Source organism: Dromiciops gliroides, chromosome 1, assembly GCF_019393635.1.
Source record: "Dromiciops gliroides isolate mDroGli1 chromosome 1, mDroGli1.pri, whole genome shotgun sequence".
Lineage (NCBI taxonomy): Eukaryota > Metazoa > Chordata > Mammalia > Microbiotheria > Microbiotheriidae > Dromiciops > Dromiciops gliroides.
Genome location: NC_057861.1, coordinates 731855234 through 731874146, shown reverse-complemented (window position 1 = coordinate 731874146; position 18913 = coordinate 731855234). Strand labels below are relative to the sequence as shown.

General features: G+C 39.8%; 1 protein-coding gene across 4 annotated transcripts; it reads left to right on the top strand.

Annotated features, from left to right (window-relative positions):
- The first annotated feature begins 4679 nt into the window (after positions 1 to 4679).
- KBTBD8 (kelch repeat and BTB domain containing 8) lies at positions 4680 to 15736 on the top strand. Of its 4 annotated transcripts, XM_043978189.1 has the most exons (4): positions 4680 to 4753; positions 5115 to 5334; positions 9798 to 10900; positions 12376 to 15736. In XM_043978189.1, exons 1-4 carry the CDS (start codon positions 4738 to 4740, stop codon positions 12837 to 12839), a joined length of 1803 nt encoding a protein of 600 aa, XP_043834124.1. In that variant the 5' UTR covers positions 4680 to 4737; the 3' UTR covers positions 12840 to 15736. The 4 variants fall into 4 exon arrangements, with proteins under 4 accessions (XP_043834124.1, XP_043834126.1, XP_043834125.1 ...); XM_043978191.1 differs by lacking the exons at positions 4680 to 4753; positions 5115 to 5334 and adding an exon at positions 5360 to 5973 and having other exon boundaries at positions 12376 to 15735; XM_043978190.1 differs by lacking the exons at positions 4680 to 4753; positions 5115 to 5334 and adding an exon at positions 5360 to 7342 and having other exon boundaries at positions 12376 to 15735.
- The last annotated feature ends 3177 nt before the right edge of the window (positions 15737 to 18913 follow it).

The following is an 18913-nucleotide window of genomic DNA, read 5'->3' as shown; positions in this document are numbered from 1 at the left end:
CATTGTCTAAGAAGCCTATTCTGATTCTCTTTACTACTAGTGCCTTCTGTCTGTTGGTTATTTCTAATACAGATTATATATGTTTTGTTTGTTTGTAGTTATTATATGTTGTCTCTTCCATTAGATACTAAGCTTCTTGAGGCCAAGAACTGTTTTTGTCTCTCTTATATCCCCAGTGCTTAGTCTAGTGCCTTTCACATAGGGAGCACTTAATACATGTTTCTTGACTTGTTGATTAAATCTTTGTTAGTATGTATTTGTGAGTCTCTTGTGTTCTTTTGTGGGGAGAAAATAAATAGCTGTCCTATACCTGATTTACACAGTACATTGAGTACCTTTCTATTCCTTTCTATTTTGGGGAGACCTTAAAAGCCAAACCTAAACTTTAAGTGATTCTCTCCCCACTTCCTTCCCTGTCCTGGGCTCCAGAGTTAAGGGTGTTAGTATAAAGACACCCCTCTAGAGGATAAGCTCTGACCAGGACTGAACCCATTTCATGTGTATGAATCTAGAGCTAGGGGACCCTTTGTGGAGATAGAGAAGGCATGGAGATCCTCAGTCCTTTGAAGATTAAAGAAGATATCAATGCTTGATATCTTCTACCTAGCTATAGAGGGGTTGTGATCTACTTTGGTGGAAGAGATGTTTCATCAGTGAAATTACAAATGCTTGATGCATTGGCATATCCATGCCTATAGATACATAAATATATACATACACATCATTTAATTTCTTTTAGGATTCAAGAATTGGAAGGGATCTGAGTCCATGTAGTCATTTTACAGATAAGGAAACTAAGGATGAGATTAGATAAGTGACAAGCCCAAGCAAAGTCACACAGGTAGTATCATTTAAGTCAACAAGCACACATCAAGAACTGATCAAGTGCTGGTAGTTAAGCATCAGAGGTGGTATTTGAACTCATTTCCTCTTACTCTAGTCAATGACTTTTCTGTATTACCCTTTTGAATTTGGTTGGCTTTCCCAATTTTTAAATTTTATCGGGCTTCTTTTAAAATGTAAATTTTGGGGAAAGAACTTTAGGGGCAATACGTTATAAATATTTAGTTAATTAAAATGAAACCTGGTTGACTTTTACAGTTCCCCCTGGAACTGCCTCAAACCAAAGTTGGCTGCTTAGTGCTATTTAGTGTCCACAATGGAACAGGACCTTCTTTGTATCCTTAAAGGTCACAGAGAACAAATAGTTGTTTGTGTGCGGTTAAATTTTATTATCTTCCTATTATTTATTTTTAAAATATATAGTTCTAACAATAAGTAATACATGATCATCTCATCAGAATTTAGTCCTAATGTGTGCTAGTAATTAGCGATGCAGTAAATGCTGTCCCCCTACTCTTTTTTATACCTACTTTTGGTTTGCTTTTATGACTTCTAGTGGTGCTCTGTCCCTTTCCTTTCCCTCCCCGCCTCTTCCAGCAGTAGGGGAACAGAGAACACAGAGTCTTTTCTGAAATTTATTGATGAATATTGCCCAAGTCCTTTTGTTAATAAGTAGAGAATTTTAATGGAAGTGACAAATCTCACATTTAGTTTTAGATCTGACTCCAGAGAAGTTAAAAATAGAATGAATAAAATTGGATTTTTTCCATTCATTCTTTTCCTAATTTACTATTTTTGACTGGGAACACAAGAATACTTGAGAAATAAAGAATGATAGTGTTGTGTTCTCTACTGGAAAGAGTACTAAGACCCGGAGTCAGGAGACCTGGGTTCGAATCCCAGTTGAATGACCTGTACAAGTCACAAAAACTCTCTGAGAGCCTGTTTCCTCCTCTGTAAAATGGGTGCAGGGCACCTGAGTGGCACTGCAGATAGAGTGAAGGGCTTGGAGTCAGGAAGATCTGAGTTCAGAGATGATACTCAGATACTTACTAGCTGTGTGACCCTGGGTAAATCACTTAACCCTATTTGCCTCTGTTTCCTCATCTGTAAAATGAGCTGGAGAAGGAAATGGCAAACCACTCTAGTATCTCTGCCCCAAAAACCCCCCAACAGCCCCCAACGGAATCATGACAAGTCAGACAAAATTGAAAATAACTGAATAATAAAAATGGACGTAGTAATACTTGTTCTGAGAGACCTTTTGCATAGTTGTTGTTAGAGCCAGCCTTAGAATCAGGATGACTTTTGTTCAGACTCTGCTTCTGACACTATATGGCTATATGACCCTGGGAAAATCACTCAACCTCAGGAGCATGTTAACCACTTAAACCCCCAAGTTTCATAGGTGTTGGTCTTCATTGGCAGAGGTAGTTTCCTCCCTGGGAGTTTATTATAGCAAAGAATTGCATGTTGGGTTAAAACCAAAACAAAACAAATTTCTATTATATACTTCACAGAGTTGTTGGGAGGAGAGCTCTATATAAATGTGACTTGTTATGTATATGAAATATTTTTTAAAAGCAGATTTGCCAGGAGCAATAGTTAGATGAATCAAGCCCATGTACCTAGAAGGAGTTAAGTAAATACTTAATAATGATAAATTGCATTTTATAATGCTGAATAACAAAGAAACAATAAAGATTTAAAGTGTAACACTATCTAAACAGAACACATTTTATATGTTATATATCTTTATTCCACTAATGCCAAGCACAAGAAATACCTTCCTGCTCTGTACATGGGGTAACTCTAATAAGAACTGACATTTATATGCATTTTTAAAATGTGCAAAACTCTTGATATGTATCATCTCCCTTAAGCCTCCCAGGCATCCTTTAAGTAGGTATCATCAATATTAACTCCCTTTTACAGATGTGGGAACTAAGGAATGGAGAGGTCATGACTTTCCTGTGTTCACAGAGGGAGTAGCAGAAGCAAGATTTGAATCCAGGTCAAACCTATAATACTCTGATTGGGAAGCCAGCTATATAACTCTGCCTCACATTGTCAACAATGACTTGTAAAGTCATTTGTAAAGAAAAGGCATAAAAAATGTTATCAGATACAGGTATGACTAGAAATGGGGGTCACAGTTGTACTAACATCCATGAAATGTTCAGAGAATCTGCCCTCCAGAATGTTGGGTAGAGTTCCTTTGAATGATGTATCAAAGGGCAAAGGGAAAAATTGAACAGGCTGGGCAGGACTAGATGGGTTGGGACTTGCCCTCCTCAGTGAGATTACAGATGTAGGAAAATATCAAAGCAATTAAATATAAGACAGGAGGTGGTAGTGTGTATCAGTCTAGCAGGCCAAGACTTGTCCTGTGTCTGTGGGTGAAATTCCCTCCCATTCATAAATATCAACCTTGCCTTGCAGACTGCCTGGGGAGCAGACTGAAAGGAAAGCATCAAGATTGCTAATGAAGGTATTCACTGCGCTAACAACAAAGCATAAGGGGGCTCCTCCCAATTTTCTACGGAATCTCTAATTTCTTTCTTTTTTTTGTTCATATTTATTTTTACATGCTTTAAAAATTAGGGAGAGGTTTTTTCAGTCTTCAGTGGAAATCTAAGTATTTGAACTCAGTTCCTGTAGTCACCAGATCAAATGATGGGGTGAAAACAACCCAGCCCAGCCAGTGTGATGCTTTTTCATTTGGTGACACAGATGGCAGGTCAGAGAAACTCTGCCTCTTGACCGTCAGATCCTTTTCTTTGTGGCAGTGGGGTTGGGGGGAGAGGTGACAGATTGGCTTAAGTTCCTGAAAGCAGCCAGGGGCTTATTTAGAGGTTTCTCTGTGAGGTCTCGTGCCCAGATTTCTTCCTTTTTAGAGGCTGGTCACGGTCTCATCAACTCGTTATCCTGCAGTGGGTATGATAGGGAAGGCGCAGAGACATCCTTTTAGGAGAGTGCAGTGAAATGAGTCCTATAAATACAACTGTCATCCAGGAAGCAGCAGCCTGGCTTAGTGGATGCTGATGACACCGGACCCGGGATCACGAGATTCTACAGAAAAGAGGCAGTGTGGCCCGATGGAGAGGGTCAACGCTCTTCTGGAGTCAGAGGTGCGGGGTTCAAGTCCTGCCTGGAATTCCCACTAGGGGAGTCGCCCAAGTCCCTTGAGAACCTAAGACTCAGTTTCAGGGCGACTCAGTTTCCTTCCCGATAAAGGGGCTTGTTCCTCTATGCCTGCCGCTCCCTCCCAGGAGTGAGTGGCCCTTTCCTGGGAGGGCTGCCGTCGGCTGCTCCCACTGTCTCCCGTGTCATTACCATGGTGAGCTCGGGGCATTTTTGTCCTACGTGTTCGTGGTTGGGTTGCAGACCCGCTCCCCACCCCAGATGCGGCCGCGTGGCCCCGGCCTAGGCTTCAGTTTCCTCGTCCGTCCAAGTGGGTGACACCTGCCGTACCCCGCAACTGGACAGCAGGGGGATCAGAGGGGACCATGCGGACCCCGACACGCTGAATCGGAAGGAGAGGGGCTTTAGGGTCCTTCAGGCTGATCGAGGGCGCCCTAACCCGAAGGCGACCTGGCCCGCCCCCCGAAAGGCCCCAAGCCCAAGCCGCAGTCCGGCCGCCGCCCGCGCTGCCTCCGCCTCCCAGCGACCACGCGGGGCCGGCCCGAACCAGACTACATTTCCCGACAGATATCTCGGCGGCCTCCGACCAATAGGCGCTCGAGGCCCTGGGCTCGAGGGCGGGGCCTGCGAGCCGAGGCCTCCCATTGGTCGCGGCGCTCTCCGACGAGCCGGAACCGGGGGGAGCAGGGGAAGCGAAATGACATTTCCTCTCTTCTCCAAACTCCGCTCGAGCCGGGGCCCCTCCGAGACATGGCCGCGACGGGAGGTGGGTGCTGCCGCGGCCCGGGAGCACGGGGGGCGGCCGGGGCGGCGGTTGGGAGTCCAGGGCGGGCGTGGCGGCGGGCACGGGCCTCCTCCTCTCGCTCTCTCCTTTCCCTCCCTCCCCCGCGTCTCCCGTGGGCCCCGACGACGGCTGAAGTCGGGCCGTCCGCCCGAGGGGCCCCCGCGCGTTCGCGTCGTGTCCTTCCCCCGCCCCGCCCCCATCCTCACCCCACCACCACTTGGCCGCGCGGGGTTGTGACCCGTCGGGGCCGCGCCCCGAGGCGGGAGTGGGCTCGGCGCGCGTGGGCCCGGCCCAGCCTCGGCCGCGCGCGGAACCCGGGGTTGTACCGCTCTTTCTTCCGCAGATGCGAGTAAGTGTCCGCCACAGGCGCCGAACGGTGCCCCGCCCGCGCCACCCGTGGCCGGGCCGGGGCTCGTGGACGCCGCCCACGCGTGCAGCATCCTCCAGCAGCTCAAGACCATGTACGACGAGGGCCAGCTGACCGACATCGTCGTGGAGGTGGACCACGGGAAGACCTTCTCGTGCCACCGCAACGTGCTGGCGGCCATCAGCCCCTACTTCAGGTATCCGGCGGCCTCAGTTTACCTCCTAGGAGGAGCCCGCAGAGCCCTCCTGGGGGTTTCATCTCCCGGGCCTCAGTTTACCCCTGTGGAACGTGGGAGATGGACTCTCGAGGGAGCGATGGTGGCCACACCTGCCCTGTTGTTTATTTAACACGGTGTTCAACCAGGCACGCATTTATTAATCTCCACTCCGTGCCAGGCGGGGTTTGCCAGCTTCATTACTCGCTAGAAGTACCGAGGAAATGTTGGTTGGCTTTGGACATCCCCAGCCTAGTGATTAGAGAGCCAGAAGGCCTTGGGGAGTGGTCTGGCCCCTCCAGGCCACAAGCATTTATTAAGCTCCTGCTGTGTGCTGGGTTCTGGGCATTGAAAGGCAGAAACAGCCCTTTCCCTCAAGGAGGTCACTTTCCAATGGAGAAAACAACTTGCCACAAGATTTGTAGGAGATACTGGAGTTAGAATCTCAGAGGGGAGACACTGACCTTTAGGGAAAAGTTTCTTGCAATTAGGAAATGTGCTTTCTCGTCCTGACTCCGACAATTGTGTGACCTCTCAGTGACCCCGGGGGACTCCAAGTTGACCATCTGCATCTTTAGCACACCGGGAGTTCCCTCCGCCTTTGAAATAATGAGAGAGGGAGTAAGTATTTCTAGAGTGCCTCTAATGCACCAGGCACTGTGACACTAAACGCTATAGTCATTATCCGTGTTTTTACATTTGTGGAAAGTGGGGGAAAGTGAGTTGCCCAAGGTCACACCCTTAATAAGCTGAGTCAGGATTTGAAGTCAGGTCTTCCCTCATTCCAAATTCAGCATTCTATTAACTATGCCACTCCCAAGCATAGTTAAAAAACAGAAAGGGAGAGGAGATCTTTAAACTTAGTTTTGTTTGCTTTGCAAACTGCTTCTAAGTTCTTAGTGCTCCAGGAGTTCGGAAGAGCTTATAGCTTGTTTATTGTAAATATATGCCTCAGATGATTAGTCTGGATGCTTTATTTATATTTTTACATTTTCTAAAACTTGTAATATTCCAAAGAATTCAGAATTTGGGGTTGAAGGAGATTTTGTGTCAGAAAAAATGTCAGACAAAAGAGAGTTCCTGGTTTTTTATTTAATTTGTTTTAGGTGGTTTTTTGGTTTGTTTTGTTTTTTAATAAGAAGCTGCCCTCTTTCTAATCTAGAAGTTCCTGTTTTTGAGCGGGGCAAGTTTGCATTTTTCTCATAAAAGATAGTCTTTCTCATAGTCCTGGGACATAGTAGCTCAAGACAATGGATAGACAGACTTAGACACCAGCAGCTAAGCTGAAATCACTGAATGGGATGGAATTTACAGGTAGAAAGGATCATAGCATTACAGACCTTCTTAACTTGGGACTAGCCCTACTATGTGCCTGATGCTAGAAGGCATTTAATGCTTTTTGACTCTGCTCTCAAAGGCCCTCTACTTCATCTCCCTTATTTTACAGATAATGAGACAGGCCCAGGAACTTTAAGTGCTCAGCCGTCCCATCAGGCTGGATTTGAACCTAGGTTCTTTGACTCTACAGCCAGTGTTCTTTCCATTGTCCCAGACTTGAGATAACCTAGTTGACATTCTTCATTTTATAGCTGAAAAAACTGAAGCTCAAGTTAATGGCAGAACTGAGACTAGCATGCAGAAAGGGGAGCAGTGACTTGAGATATAGCAGCAGCTACTGGTAAAAATTTGGGAAGGTTAATGTTGGTTTGGGAATGAGCTATGGATTTCACTTAGACACACTGTCGTTCTTTGAGAGTAAAGGTAGGTGTAAGTCTAGCTATTGAAATACGTTACTCTTAAAGATTCTTAGCATTTGTTACTACTGAACAGTAAAAACACTAGAACCTGGAAATGGGAAAAGGTTTGACACTTTTTGTACCCAGGATTAGAAGAGTTGAAATGTTACTCTGTTATTCAAATGAATTTGAAGATTGAGCAAGAAAAATCCATTTAAAGAAATATGTCATAAGATTTTCTTTAAATACCCAAGGTAAGTTGATATTATTTTAACTGTAAGATTTAAAAGGAAGTAACTGAGGACAAAATTTAGGGAACTAACTGTCTTTTGGATTCCTGGGAGAAATTTTTATATACATGATTGTCTTATGGCTGATATTTCTCATCATTTGGGATATAGAAATTCACGTTATATAATTTTTAATGTTTTGTTTTACTAGTAAATGGTATTCAGTAGTAAATGCCTCTGATTGGCAATGTTGTGTTGTAGTTATGTTGACTTTCATAATTAATAGAAGGTTTTATCATGGGGGCTACCCAAATGAGTAAGCAGTGTCATTGCCAGTAGCTTTAATTAAGGTTATCTTAGCTAAAATAAGTTGTCCTAAAGGTTAATGTGACCTCTCCCCCCATCCCCTATCCCAAGTATTGGATAATGCTTTTCAGAGGTAGTTAATAATCTTGGTGTTTAGTGTCTCTCTTTTTTGTTGTTTTCTCTATGGCTGTTGGGTACTTGTAACTTTTCAAATTGGAAGAAAAAAACCGAACCCAGTTGCAACCTGTGAAAAAACAGCTCCAACATGGAAACATAAATATGATTTTACTTTAACTTTTATTAAGAAACCATAAAAATCTGTAAATAAAACAAAAAAATATAGAACTTACATCTTAAATATTTAGCATGGTGATATCCAGCAGCACTCATGGCTCCATATTAGTTTGTTACAAAACATGTAGTTTATGGAATTGGTAAATATCTATTTCATAAAAAAGAATGGAAATATTGCTATTCAAGGATTCTACTTTGTTTCTCCCTTAAGAACTTTTTTCTTCTTTCCCTTTTTTGAAAAAAAAAAACAAAAAAACAAAAACCATGATAGATGCTCGATTTTTATGATAATACATTATATAGTACCTAGAGGTTTTCAAAATGATTTTCTGATACTTTTAAATGACTTTTATCCTTAGTCTTAGGATATACCTCAAAAGAAAGCTTTAATGAATAACTTTTATAGTTGACTTATATTTTAAAAATCGAGGATCCTGGCTGTCTTAATTCCCTAGCCCAATAATATTATGGCAACCCTTACTTTTAAATCTTACTTTTAAAAAACATACCATTGTCTGTTACAGGTAGAATTGATGAATTTAAGAAACCTATCCCTTTCAAAAGGATGAGGCGATTGTTAAACTTACCTTAGAAGTATGAAGGGTTAAGCTATTTTTACTGTAATTATACTTTATTTCCAGATTTTTTTCCCCATAGGAGAAATTTATGGAAAATATGGGACTTTCCTAACTGGAGAAAGATAATGAAGTTTTAAAACAAAGATTTCAGAATGTCCAAGTGTGATTAAAGTAATCAAATAATTTTTATTTACCATAGATAAGACAATATTAGTTATAGCATAATTGATTTTCAGAGTTAAGATAGAGGAATTAGGATATAACTAAAATATACTTTTGAAGGACACACGTATTTTAAGATGACTCTTAGGCAGAGAATATTCAGTTTAATATAACTCAAAATCCTTAATTTTTTCATAATGTAATTTGACATCTGTCCTGAAGGTTACATATACATCTATAGAAATATTATGGTTATTTTAAGGTATATTCAAAGTAGCTGAAATATTCATCGAATTAAATTTCCATTTATTTAGATTTTATGCATAAACTTTACAAAAAGTTGATAGATTTGCATACAAGCCGCTGTGAAGTTTATAGTATAGCATGCAATATAGTAATAATATAGTTATATATGTGGTCATTTTATTATCACACTAAAAGTTTAAGGATGCCTAGCAGTTATATCTCAGACATAGGCACACTCTTAAGTGTTTGCCCATATATCTGTACTGCGTAGTTGGGACCAAATATCCTCCCCAAATTTGGGATTTGTTGGTATGTGGAAATAGTAACATTTCCCTATTGATCTATTTTCTTTTTTTTTCTTTTCTTTTCTTTTTTGTTCTTTTTTCTTTTTCTTCCTTTCTTTTTTTTTTTTTTGTGGGACAATGAGTGAGGGTTAAGTGACTTGCCCAGGGTCTCATAGCTAGTAAGTGCCAAGTGTCTGAGGCCGGATTTGAACTCAGGTCCTCTTGAATCTAGAGTCGGTGCTTTATCCATTGCGCCACCTAGCTGCCCCCCTATTGATCTGTTTTCAAAATTATGCTTTTTTCTAAGTCTCACACCTCTCAAGAGAAGGCTACATGTAAAATAGAGTAGCTTGGAATAATTACTTCCATTTGGGATTTGCTCCAGGAGGCTTGTTTTCTTTTACTACCAGTTTCAGTTCCCTTAGCAGATTGAATATGAGAACCTGCCTTGTGAGGATTATAAATCTGCCCTTCATTTAGAACTTCAGGAAAGCATATTAGCAAATTGTTCAAGTGTATATGTAATTTGTTTACTTTGTACTTTCCTACTTGTTACAGTGACTGGAATACCCAAATGCTGTTCTAACTGCTTTTTCTCCCTCTCATCAGATCAATGTTCACTAGCGGCCTTACCGAGAGTACGCAGAAAGAAGTGCGTATAGTCGGCGTTGAAGCCGAGTCAATGAATTTAGTATTGAACTATGCATATACCTCCAGAGTCGTACTCACCGAGGCCAATGTCCAAGCTTTGTTCACTGCAGCGAGCATCTTCCAGATCCCTTCTATACAGGACCAGTGTGCTAATTATATGATAAGTCATCTGGATCCACAAAACTCTATTGGGGTCTTTATCTTTGCTGATCACTATGGTCATCAGGAGCTAAAAGACCGATCACAAGAGTACATTCGTAAAAAGTTTCTGTGTGTCACCAAAGAACAAGAGTTTCTCCACTTAAGGAAAGATCAGCTCATCAGTATACTAGACAGCGATGACTTAAATGTTGACAAAGAAGAACATGTCTATGACAGTATCATCAGGTGGTTTGAACATGAACGAGAGGGAAGAGAAGCACACCTTGCAGAAATATTTGCCAAGTGCATCCGTATGCCTCTGATGGAAGACACCTTTGTTGAGAAAATTCCTCCCATGTTTGCCGAGGCCATCGTCCAGAAGGGGCCGTGTAGTGCCAATGGCTACACACAGAGGCTTGGGATGACTGCATCAGAAATGATCATATGTTTTGATGCTGCCCACAAACACTCAGGAAAGAAGCAAACAGTGCCTTGTCTCGATATAGTCACAGGGAGAGTGTTCAAACTATGCAAACCACCCAATGACCTGAGAGAGGTGGGAATCCTTGTGTCCCCAGATAATGACATTTACATCGCCGGAGGCTACAGGCCAAGCAGCAGTGAAGTCTCCATCGACCACAAGGCGGAGAGTGACTTCTGGATGTATGATCATGCTACAAATAGATGGATACCCAAAGCTCCTTTACTTCGAGCCAGAATAGGCTGTAAACTGGTTCATTGCTGTGGGAAACTCTATGCAATAGGTGGGCGTGTTTATGAAGGTGATGGGAGGAACCCCCTAAAATCTGTGGAGTGTTATGACAGCAGAGATAACTGTTGGACAGCTGTTAGCCCAATGCCTGTAGCAATGGAGTTCCACAGTGCTGTGGAGTATAAAGAAAACATCTATGTTCTACAGGGTAGGTGTCAAGTGATCTCGGGGCTTTAAGTGGGGCTGTTATCTCACTTCCTGCTCAGGGAGAGTTACTCAGGAAACCTGATTAGAACGATGCCTAGTGAAAAGCTCTGGGAAGAAAACAGTGCATGTTGAACAAAGTGTCTAGCACTTATTTCATCTGCAATAATCACTATTTTAAAAGTGTTTCATGATGTGTAATAGAGTTTAACAACACTATATGAAAATAATCTTAGGCTAGATTGGAATAAGTACTGTTAGCGTGCTAACAGTTATTTTCACCCAGGATCAAGACAAGCTTTGGCTCGTATTTAGGCATATGTATTTTGTAAGACTTTTGAAAAATAAGGGATGACTGAATATATTCCTACTTGATAATATTAAAAACAACCCATAATCATGTGACCCAGTTCTCAGAGTTATGAAAATTAACTATAAGTAGTCTTCAGTTGCAGGTAGTACATTTTATTGGTCTCAGTAAAAGATGATTTGTTCAATTTACTTACAAGAGATAGTATATGCTATAAGTATCAATTTAATAGTTTTTGTGCAAACCTTCACCAGATGAATTCAGATGGGCGTTTTCACATTGGCAAGTGATCTGTTCAGCTTTTAGTAATGCCCTTTATTTTGCCAGGGTGGAAACTTTCCAGGATTACTACGTATATCAGCTTTATCTATTTTAGTGAAGAAACATCTTTATTTTCCCACCTTTTGCTTTTAAATGATTTTAGCAGAGTGGAATTGTTAGCCTAGTTTGCCCAAGAGCACCTCTTTGACCACCTGTAGTTTATTAATGTTCCATATGTTATGGGGTTTTTTTAAGTTAAAAAAAATTTCTATTACAATACATGCTGAATTTTATTATAAAGCAATTTCTCTGTGCTGGTAAATGTCCTATAGTAATAGTGCTATACGGAGCTGGCTAAATGAGTTGCCTACAGTCAACATCCCTGTACTGTCGACAGTTTCCTATGATTTCTGTTTTTGTAACATGTTGTTTGTCTGGGACATGGGAATTATTTCTTAGACCTTTCCAACTTAAAGATCTCTATCACCCCAAATACCCAAATCCCAAACTTCCTACCAAAATAATAGCTCAACACCTAAACTCTGGAGTCTGGAGAGATATAGGAGTGAAAGTGTTCTTACCCATGACCCTTTTAACTCTCCCTTGAAGGGGGCGGGTGGGGTGGCTAAATATTAGGGATGTGATTCTAAAACCAAACTGCAACAATGAAACAACTCATACCATCTATAGTTTATCATAAAGAAGTTTAACCTTGTTGTAAATAACAACATACTGTATAGTTTGAGTCCTCTTGTGAACGTGTATGTTACAAGGTAATTTACAACCTACAAGTGATTCTGTGTTTACTTTGGAAGATTATGAAATAGTTTTCCAAATATGTCATCTTCATTGCAAGACAATTCCAAAAACCAAAACATAAAAACATCTGTATTCTTTTTGCTTTTTAGGAGAATCTTTCCTCTGCTATGATCCTCAGAAAGACTACTGGGGCTTTTTAATACCCATGACTGTGCCTAGAACCCAGGGCTTAGCAGCTGTATATAATGACTCGATCTACTACATAGCTGGAACCTGTGGAAATCATCAGCGTATGTTTACCGTGGAGGCCTACGATATTGAGCTAAACAAATGGACTTGCAAGAAAGATTTTCCTTGTGATCAGTCCATAAATCCATATCTTAAACTAGTACTTCTCAATAATAAACTCCACTTGTTTGTTCGAGCAACTCAAGTGACTGTGGAAGAGCACGTCTTCAGGACCAGCAGAAAAAATTCGCTTTACCAATATGACGAGGATACTGACCAGTGGAAGAAAGTGTATGAGACTCCAGATCGCCTCTGGGATCTCGGTCGTCATTTTGAATGTGCCGTTGCTAAACTGTATCCACAATGTCTTCAGAAAGTACTTTAATGAGAAACAGGCCTTAGGATTTGAGTAGTAACTGATACTTGAGATGACATGTCTTAGAATAAAACAAAGACATTCTGTCAGTATTTAATGTAAGCTGAAAGAGTTGTGTTCATGGGGATGGGTGCTCTTAGAGGTTGCAGTGTGGGGAGGGATTTGCTCTCATACTTGTGATGTTTTCAGTTCAGCAAGGGGATGGTGACAAAGTGCAATTATCAGCATTTTTTCTGATATAAATTTAATCATGTCATTCTAGAGGGTTTCTGTGATTTAAAGCAACTAAGATGTCAGAAGAACCAAGACAACTATGCACTACTGCAAGAGCTTGGATAGCATTACTGGATATGGATGTCCAAACTGGTTCGAAGTGACTTCTTTTAAATACGGGTAAAAATTTGAGGCAATATCACTAGGTCTTTACTTTAGCTGTGACTTAACCGACATAGAGGAACACTCCATTAGGTCCTGATTCTTAATATTTATACATTTTTATGTATGCTATTTCAAGTGTACTGATGTGTTTGTTATATGTTCAGCTGTTATAATAAGTTTTGAGAAAATATTAATCTCAGAAAAAAAAAAGCTGTTTTGGGTAATTAACATTTCCTATGTGGCTTTAAGTCAACCTAATGATATAAGTTAGCAATTTTTTTGGCAACAAAATGTTTTCAAGTGCTAACACTTGTCTTGTTTGGGGGGGTTAAAAAAGATAATAATCCGGTAAAGGGCTTTTAAAACCCAAAGGCGGCTGGTGCTAGTATACTTCCATTTTCGTGTGGCCAGGTACCGTTACCTTGCCTGACTCCGTGCTTGTCTTTCAAAGTGGTCTGCTGGTTTTATGGCCAGAGTATATCATCTGTAGACCTCTTGAGTTGAGTGGGATTCTGCATTTAAAATGATAGCAGAATATGGCTATTTGTTGATTTCAGTTTCTCTCATTCTTATTTTTTGGAAAATTGAGAGCTTTATGGTTTTTGTTTTTGTCTTTTTTGCATGAAGTTGGTTCCAAAACTTCTTAGTAGATCTGACATTTGGCTTGTCCTTTTTCCTCCATTTCTATTTATCCTAACACCGTAAAAATGTTGTGTCTATTCTCCACAGAAGATAATGTGAGAATTGGCCTTATTTTTGATAGTTTTTTTTAAAGGAAGAGACATGAACTTAAAAATTTTTAACTTGAGTTTTTTTTTTTTTCATTTTTTGTATCTTTAACATCAAATTTATGAAAACTAGATCCTTTTCCTAGGGTTAGCCTCAGCTTGGTTGAAGGGGCTTGAAAAGGAGAACAACATGAAAAGTTTGATATCTCATTTTTTAAATCAGTCATAACATAACTGCATCTTTAGATTCCAAGCGTCATTCTTTATATTTGACAAATTTCTAGCACTAAGCTAAGTACATTCAAGCGAAGAAGAACAATTCATTTGTAATATTTAAATAAGGCAGATATTTGGATCAGTAACTTATTTTTTATAGTCCTTAGACAAGTTGATAGCAGTTAAGTGTAATCCAGAATCTGTCCTTATCACATGAGCAATTTTTATCTTCTTTAAAGAAAGCAAACTGACATAGTTCTTATTTAAATATTGCACAAATTTTAACGTGATACTGTGAAAACAAAAAATTTTTTAACATTGCCTCCTTGCATCACATACCTCATTTTCCAGAAACTTACCAAACTGCTTCTTGGAGAGATGTATAAGTAGTGGGAGTTTTCTGAAGCAGACTTTAAGGTTGATGGCATTTATAGAGTTACATTAAAATTTTAGAGTGGAGTCCTAGAAAGCAAGATGTGTGCTTTCTTGGTTTTTGTTACAATGCTGTTCTGTCGCTAATTTTTTTTTTTTTGGAAGTACAAGTCAGTCAATCAAAATGTTCATTTCCCATCCCCCTCCCCAGTTTTTTATTTTTTATTTTTTGTGTAATTTGTATAGTTTTGTGTAAGGCTCTATCTGCAAGCTTTTTGAAGCACCCTTCCTTCCTCACAGTGTTGCATTAGTCTGTAAAAACTATCCTTGTAAAAGTGTTAAGTGTTAGTTTTTTGTTTTAAAAGCTTGGTTGACTATTTAGATTTCCTGCTGCTTTTTGACAATCTGTATTTATTTAGTAGAACAAAATTTTCAGCATATTACTTGAAAACATGACCTAGAACATTTGATTTAGCAATTGACTGATCATATGATTGTATAGGAGTACAACATGCTGTAGTTAATTCTACAGTGAGTTTATTTTGTTGATCTGCACTAAAGTACAACTTTTGTTGTTGTTTTATCCATTTATGCTGAGGGTACGATCTGAGACAATAGTGTATTCAAAAGCTAAAGCCTGTAACTTGCCACAGGAGTTATATCTATTGAATCTTAAGTGTGCATAATTCTTTGTCTAAACAATAATCTAGCTGGGACCTTTTGCCACTTTTAAATGCTTTCAAAAGAAGGCCTTAAAGTCGCATTGGTGATGGTTTTTGCTCTCTAGTTAGATTTTTCAGGTAAATTTTCATAGTGTGGGGAGAACATTGGTAAAAGGTACCAAAAGTACTATAGGATTAAAACTTAGGGCCGTGTTGAAAGATTATTTATACAGCATCTTCCGATATATTTAGAAAATGTGAACTAAGACTTTACAGGAAAGTGAAGTTGAAATCTGTTTTCCATCTTCATTTGTTATGGTACACAGCTGATGTTAGATTAAGTCTCAAAATGATAGCAGTGGTGCATGAGACAAGGTGGATGTGGTCTGTGAGGCATCAAATTCACTGTTTAAGGCAGTTTAAAATGGCGTTCAATGTTCAGTGCTCAGGTATGTAGTAAGAAGTACTGTAGTCCGGGGGCAGGGGCTGGGGAGGGGGTGGGAGGGAAATGTGTGGAATTTTTAAACATTTTGCCATAATTGCACAATTTTGCATTTTTACTTGATGTCATTTAAGTTTCTTATAATAAAACCTATTCTTGTTGAAAACACGATTGGCTTAAAAAATTTCTAGTGTCTTTAATCTTATTAGTATGATTCACATAATAATTTCTTATATGTATTTATTCTTTTAAACATCATTTAAACGTATGCTGTGTTAAATATGAAATTAAAACAGATCACTGCAGTGAAACTAAAACTGGTCTTTAAAAAAAATCTGTTGACCTAAGATTTTGATGAATAAGGACTACCCTGTGATCCAGGTATATCAATAATGTGCATCATCAATCTTTTGTTTCATTTAGTGTTGGAACCCCATTCACTAAAGAAGACAGATCCCAAATTTAGTATAAGTCTCAAAATAGAGTTTTCAGAGAGGTTAAGATACTTGTCTTGTCATCCAGCTGTCAGGTAGAATTTGAACCCAAGGGTTCAAGCCGGGGTGGGGTGGGGTTGACTCACAGCCTAGCGCAGTGTCTACAGAATAACACTGCAGATCTTTGAGCCAGTTAGGATCTGTTAATAATACTCACAAGAGGACCCCAAATAGATGATGAGTACATTTACTCTTGTTTTTTCATAAAAATCTCACAGAGGTTCCCTGGAATATTGCTTTAGTTTAAACTCCTTAACTGCTATGATAAGGGAGTGAGCCCCGATGAGCTTTAGCTTTGTAAGTGCCTTTGAACATTTAAAACCCTATTATCTATATGGTATAACCATTTTATCCTTCCAATTAGGTACAAACTTTTCATTATTGTCCTTTTTTTTGTTTTGCTTTGTGGGGCAATGAGGGTTAAGTGAGTTGCCCAGGGTCACACAGCTAGTAGGTGTCAAGTGTTTGAGGCTGGATTTGAACTCAGGTCCTTCTGAATCCAATGCCATTGCTTTATCACCTGTGCCACCTAGCTGCCCCCAGGTATAAACTTTTAAAATGATGGCAATCCTACTTGCCTGGCTTTTTACTTATAATCAGACACAATATGGTGATCATTTCTCCTAATCAAAGGTCATTTCCTTTGCTAGGAATCATAATCCTTAAGATAATCTTTTCATAGTAATTTTGTCTTTTCGTGCAAGTCGGTCTTATCCTTCCCTACCCCCAGAAGGCAGTTTTGGCTTCACTATCTTTCATTGGTTTGGTCTTGTTCTTTTGTGGGGTCCCTTCCTCTCTCCTATCTGCACGTTTCCAGACTCAGCTGCCTTGGTCTGGTGCTTTCAGGTTCTTACTTGGCAAACATCATCTCGTTGCATCCCCACTACAGCACTTTGAGAGTTGGATAGGATAAGCAGAATTCCTGTAAGAGAGAACAGCAGAGGTTCCTGAGTAGGAGAGGGACAGGATGAAAGTGGACTTTTCCAAAAATCAGTCTTAGCCATTCATCCCATACATATAGAATGTCACATGGTATGGACTGTGGCAGAAAGTGCAGAACAGAGGAGTGAATTTTAGAGGAGACATTTCCTTCCCTGTCCTAAAGGGACTGTTTTGGTGCAGCAGAAAGAAAGCTAGATTGGGCATCAGGGGACCTGGGTTCAAATCTTACAACTACCACTTGCTGTATCTGTTGTGGGCAATACTCAGCCTCTCTGGCCTAGTTTGCTCATTCTAAAATGGTGACCTCTGAGTCCCCTTCCACTTCTAATGCCTTTATATATTATATATTTCAAAATCATGAGTATATGACCTGTAAGTTAAAGATAGGGAAAATGCTCAATTACTGAATTTTATTTTCCATCTCCATTTGAGTTTCTAAGGAACCCAAGTTTTCTATAACTGAAGCAGAAACGTTGAGGTGATGATGTCCTGGCTGGGTTACGGTACTCTGAGCTTGTGCATGTTCTCTTCCATGAAATTTAAAATCTATACCATTGCCCTTCTTCTAAAGGATGTGAAATGGTGACAGTATTTGGACTTTTCATAGTTATGGAATGCACGTACTTTGGACCAAGTTCTCACTCTTTAGTTTGAAGACTTAATACTACTTAGCATCTCACGGGGTCAAGTGGTATACATGACAGAAGTTTGTTCATTTGTGAGCATGTGAGTGAAAGGGTCTTTTGGGGAAGAAAAGTGTGTTTAAAACATTCATTTTAAAATGGAATGCATTTGGAAATCTGAAGTATCACCTTATATTTTCATTATTTTTTTTTATTCAGTTGAGTAAATCCACATAATTGAGAATTAGGAAATATGAGGTTAACTAATTTTTAATGCAAACACAAGATTGTTAAAAGATAATGCTTCAAATACAGCTTCAGCTATAATTTGAATTTCCCAAATAAATGTGAAATGGCCAAAGCTGGATCTGCAATTTATATTTAGTTCATAAAGTTTTGGACACAGAAACTTGATAAACCGAAAAAAGTACTACATTATGGAGCATATTTTTTTCCGTTTTTTGCCTACTGGGAAAGAGAAACTGGATGAAAAAGTGAATTTAATTTTTCCAGTAGGATAGCATTAGAAATTTTATGAAAGCTATGAATCCAATGAGATGCCTTTAGTGGATAGAGAGCCACCCTCAAATACAGAAAGTTCATCTCTGACACATACTTGGTGTGTGACCCTGAAGGAGTCACTTGATCTATGGCCCAGATAACTTTTCAAGACCATAAATCACAGAGAAGGTGCTGAGCAACCTTGCATGGTTAGAGGAACTACCCCGCCTGGTCATTCCTAAATCCATAAAATCTCAGGCCCAGTTCTTATCACCAATCTAACCATGTTTGTTTTTTACAAAGTGCTAATTTATTGATCTACCCTTTAGTAATTTTAAAATGACTTAAATGTTGCAGATAATTATGCTTTGAACACAACTTTACCAATGAAATGGTCAGGAACATTCAGTGTTAATTTACTAGTCCCAAACCACTCGTAGAGACTTGAATAAAAGGTACTTACAGAGAATGAAATCACCTAGCTTTTTGGACAAGCAAAACAAGGATTCCTGGCATCTTTTCCCTATAAATTCATGAGCTCTGAGGATCCAGAGGCAGAATATAAATGCTACCTTCCTTCCAATCAGTTTTGCTTTCTGTTCTAAGCCAGTTCCTATCACTTGTGTAACTTGGCCTGGAGATCAGAGTTAAGGGTTCCTTTCCTCTAACTAGACCTGCCCATCTTCTCTTTCCTCCCCAGACTTGATGGACCACTTCCCTCAGCC

Excerpts from the sequence above, each read along its gene's own strand:
- KBTBD8 (XM_043978189.1), top strand. Across the intron at positions 5,335-9,797 it reads GCCATCAGCCCCTACTTCAG|ATCAATGTTCACTAGCGGCC; the intron begins GTATCCGGCGGC and ends CCCTCTCATCAG. Across the intron at positions 10,901-12,375 it reads AAACATCTATGTTCTACAGG|GAGAATCTTTCCTCTGCTAT; the intron begins GTAGGTGTCAAG and ends TTTGCTTTTTAG.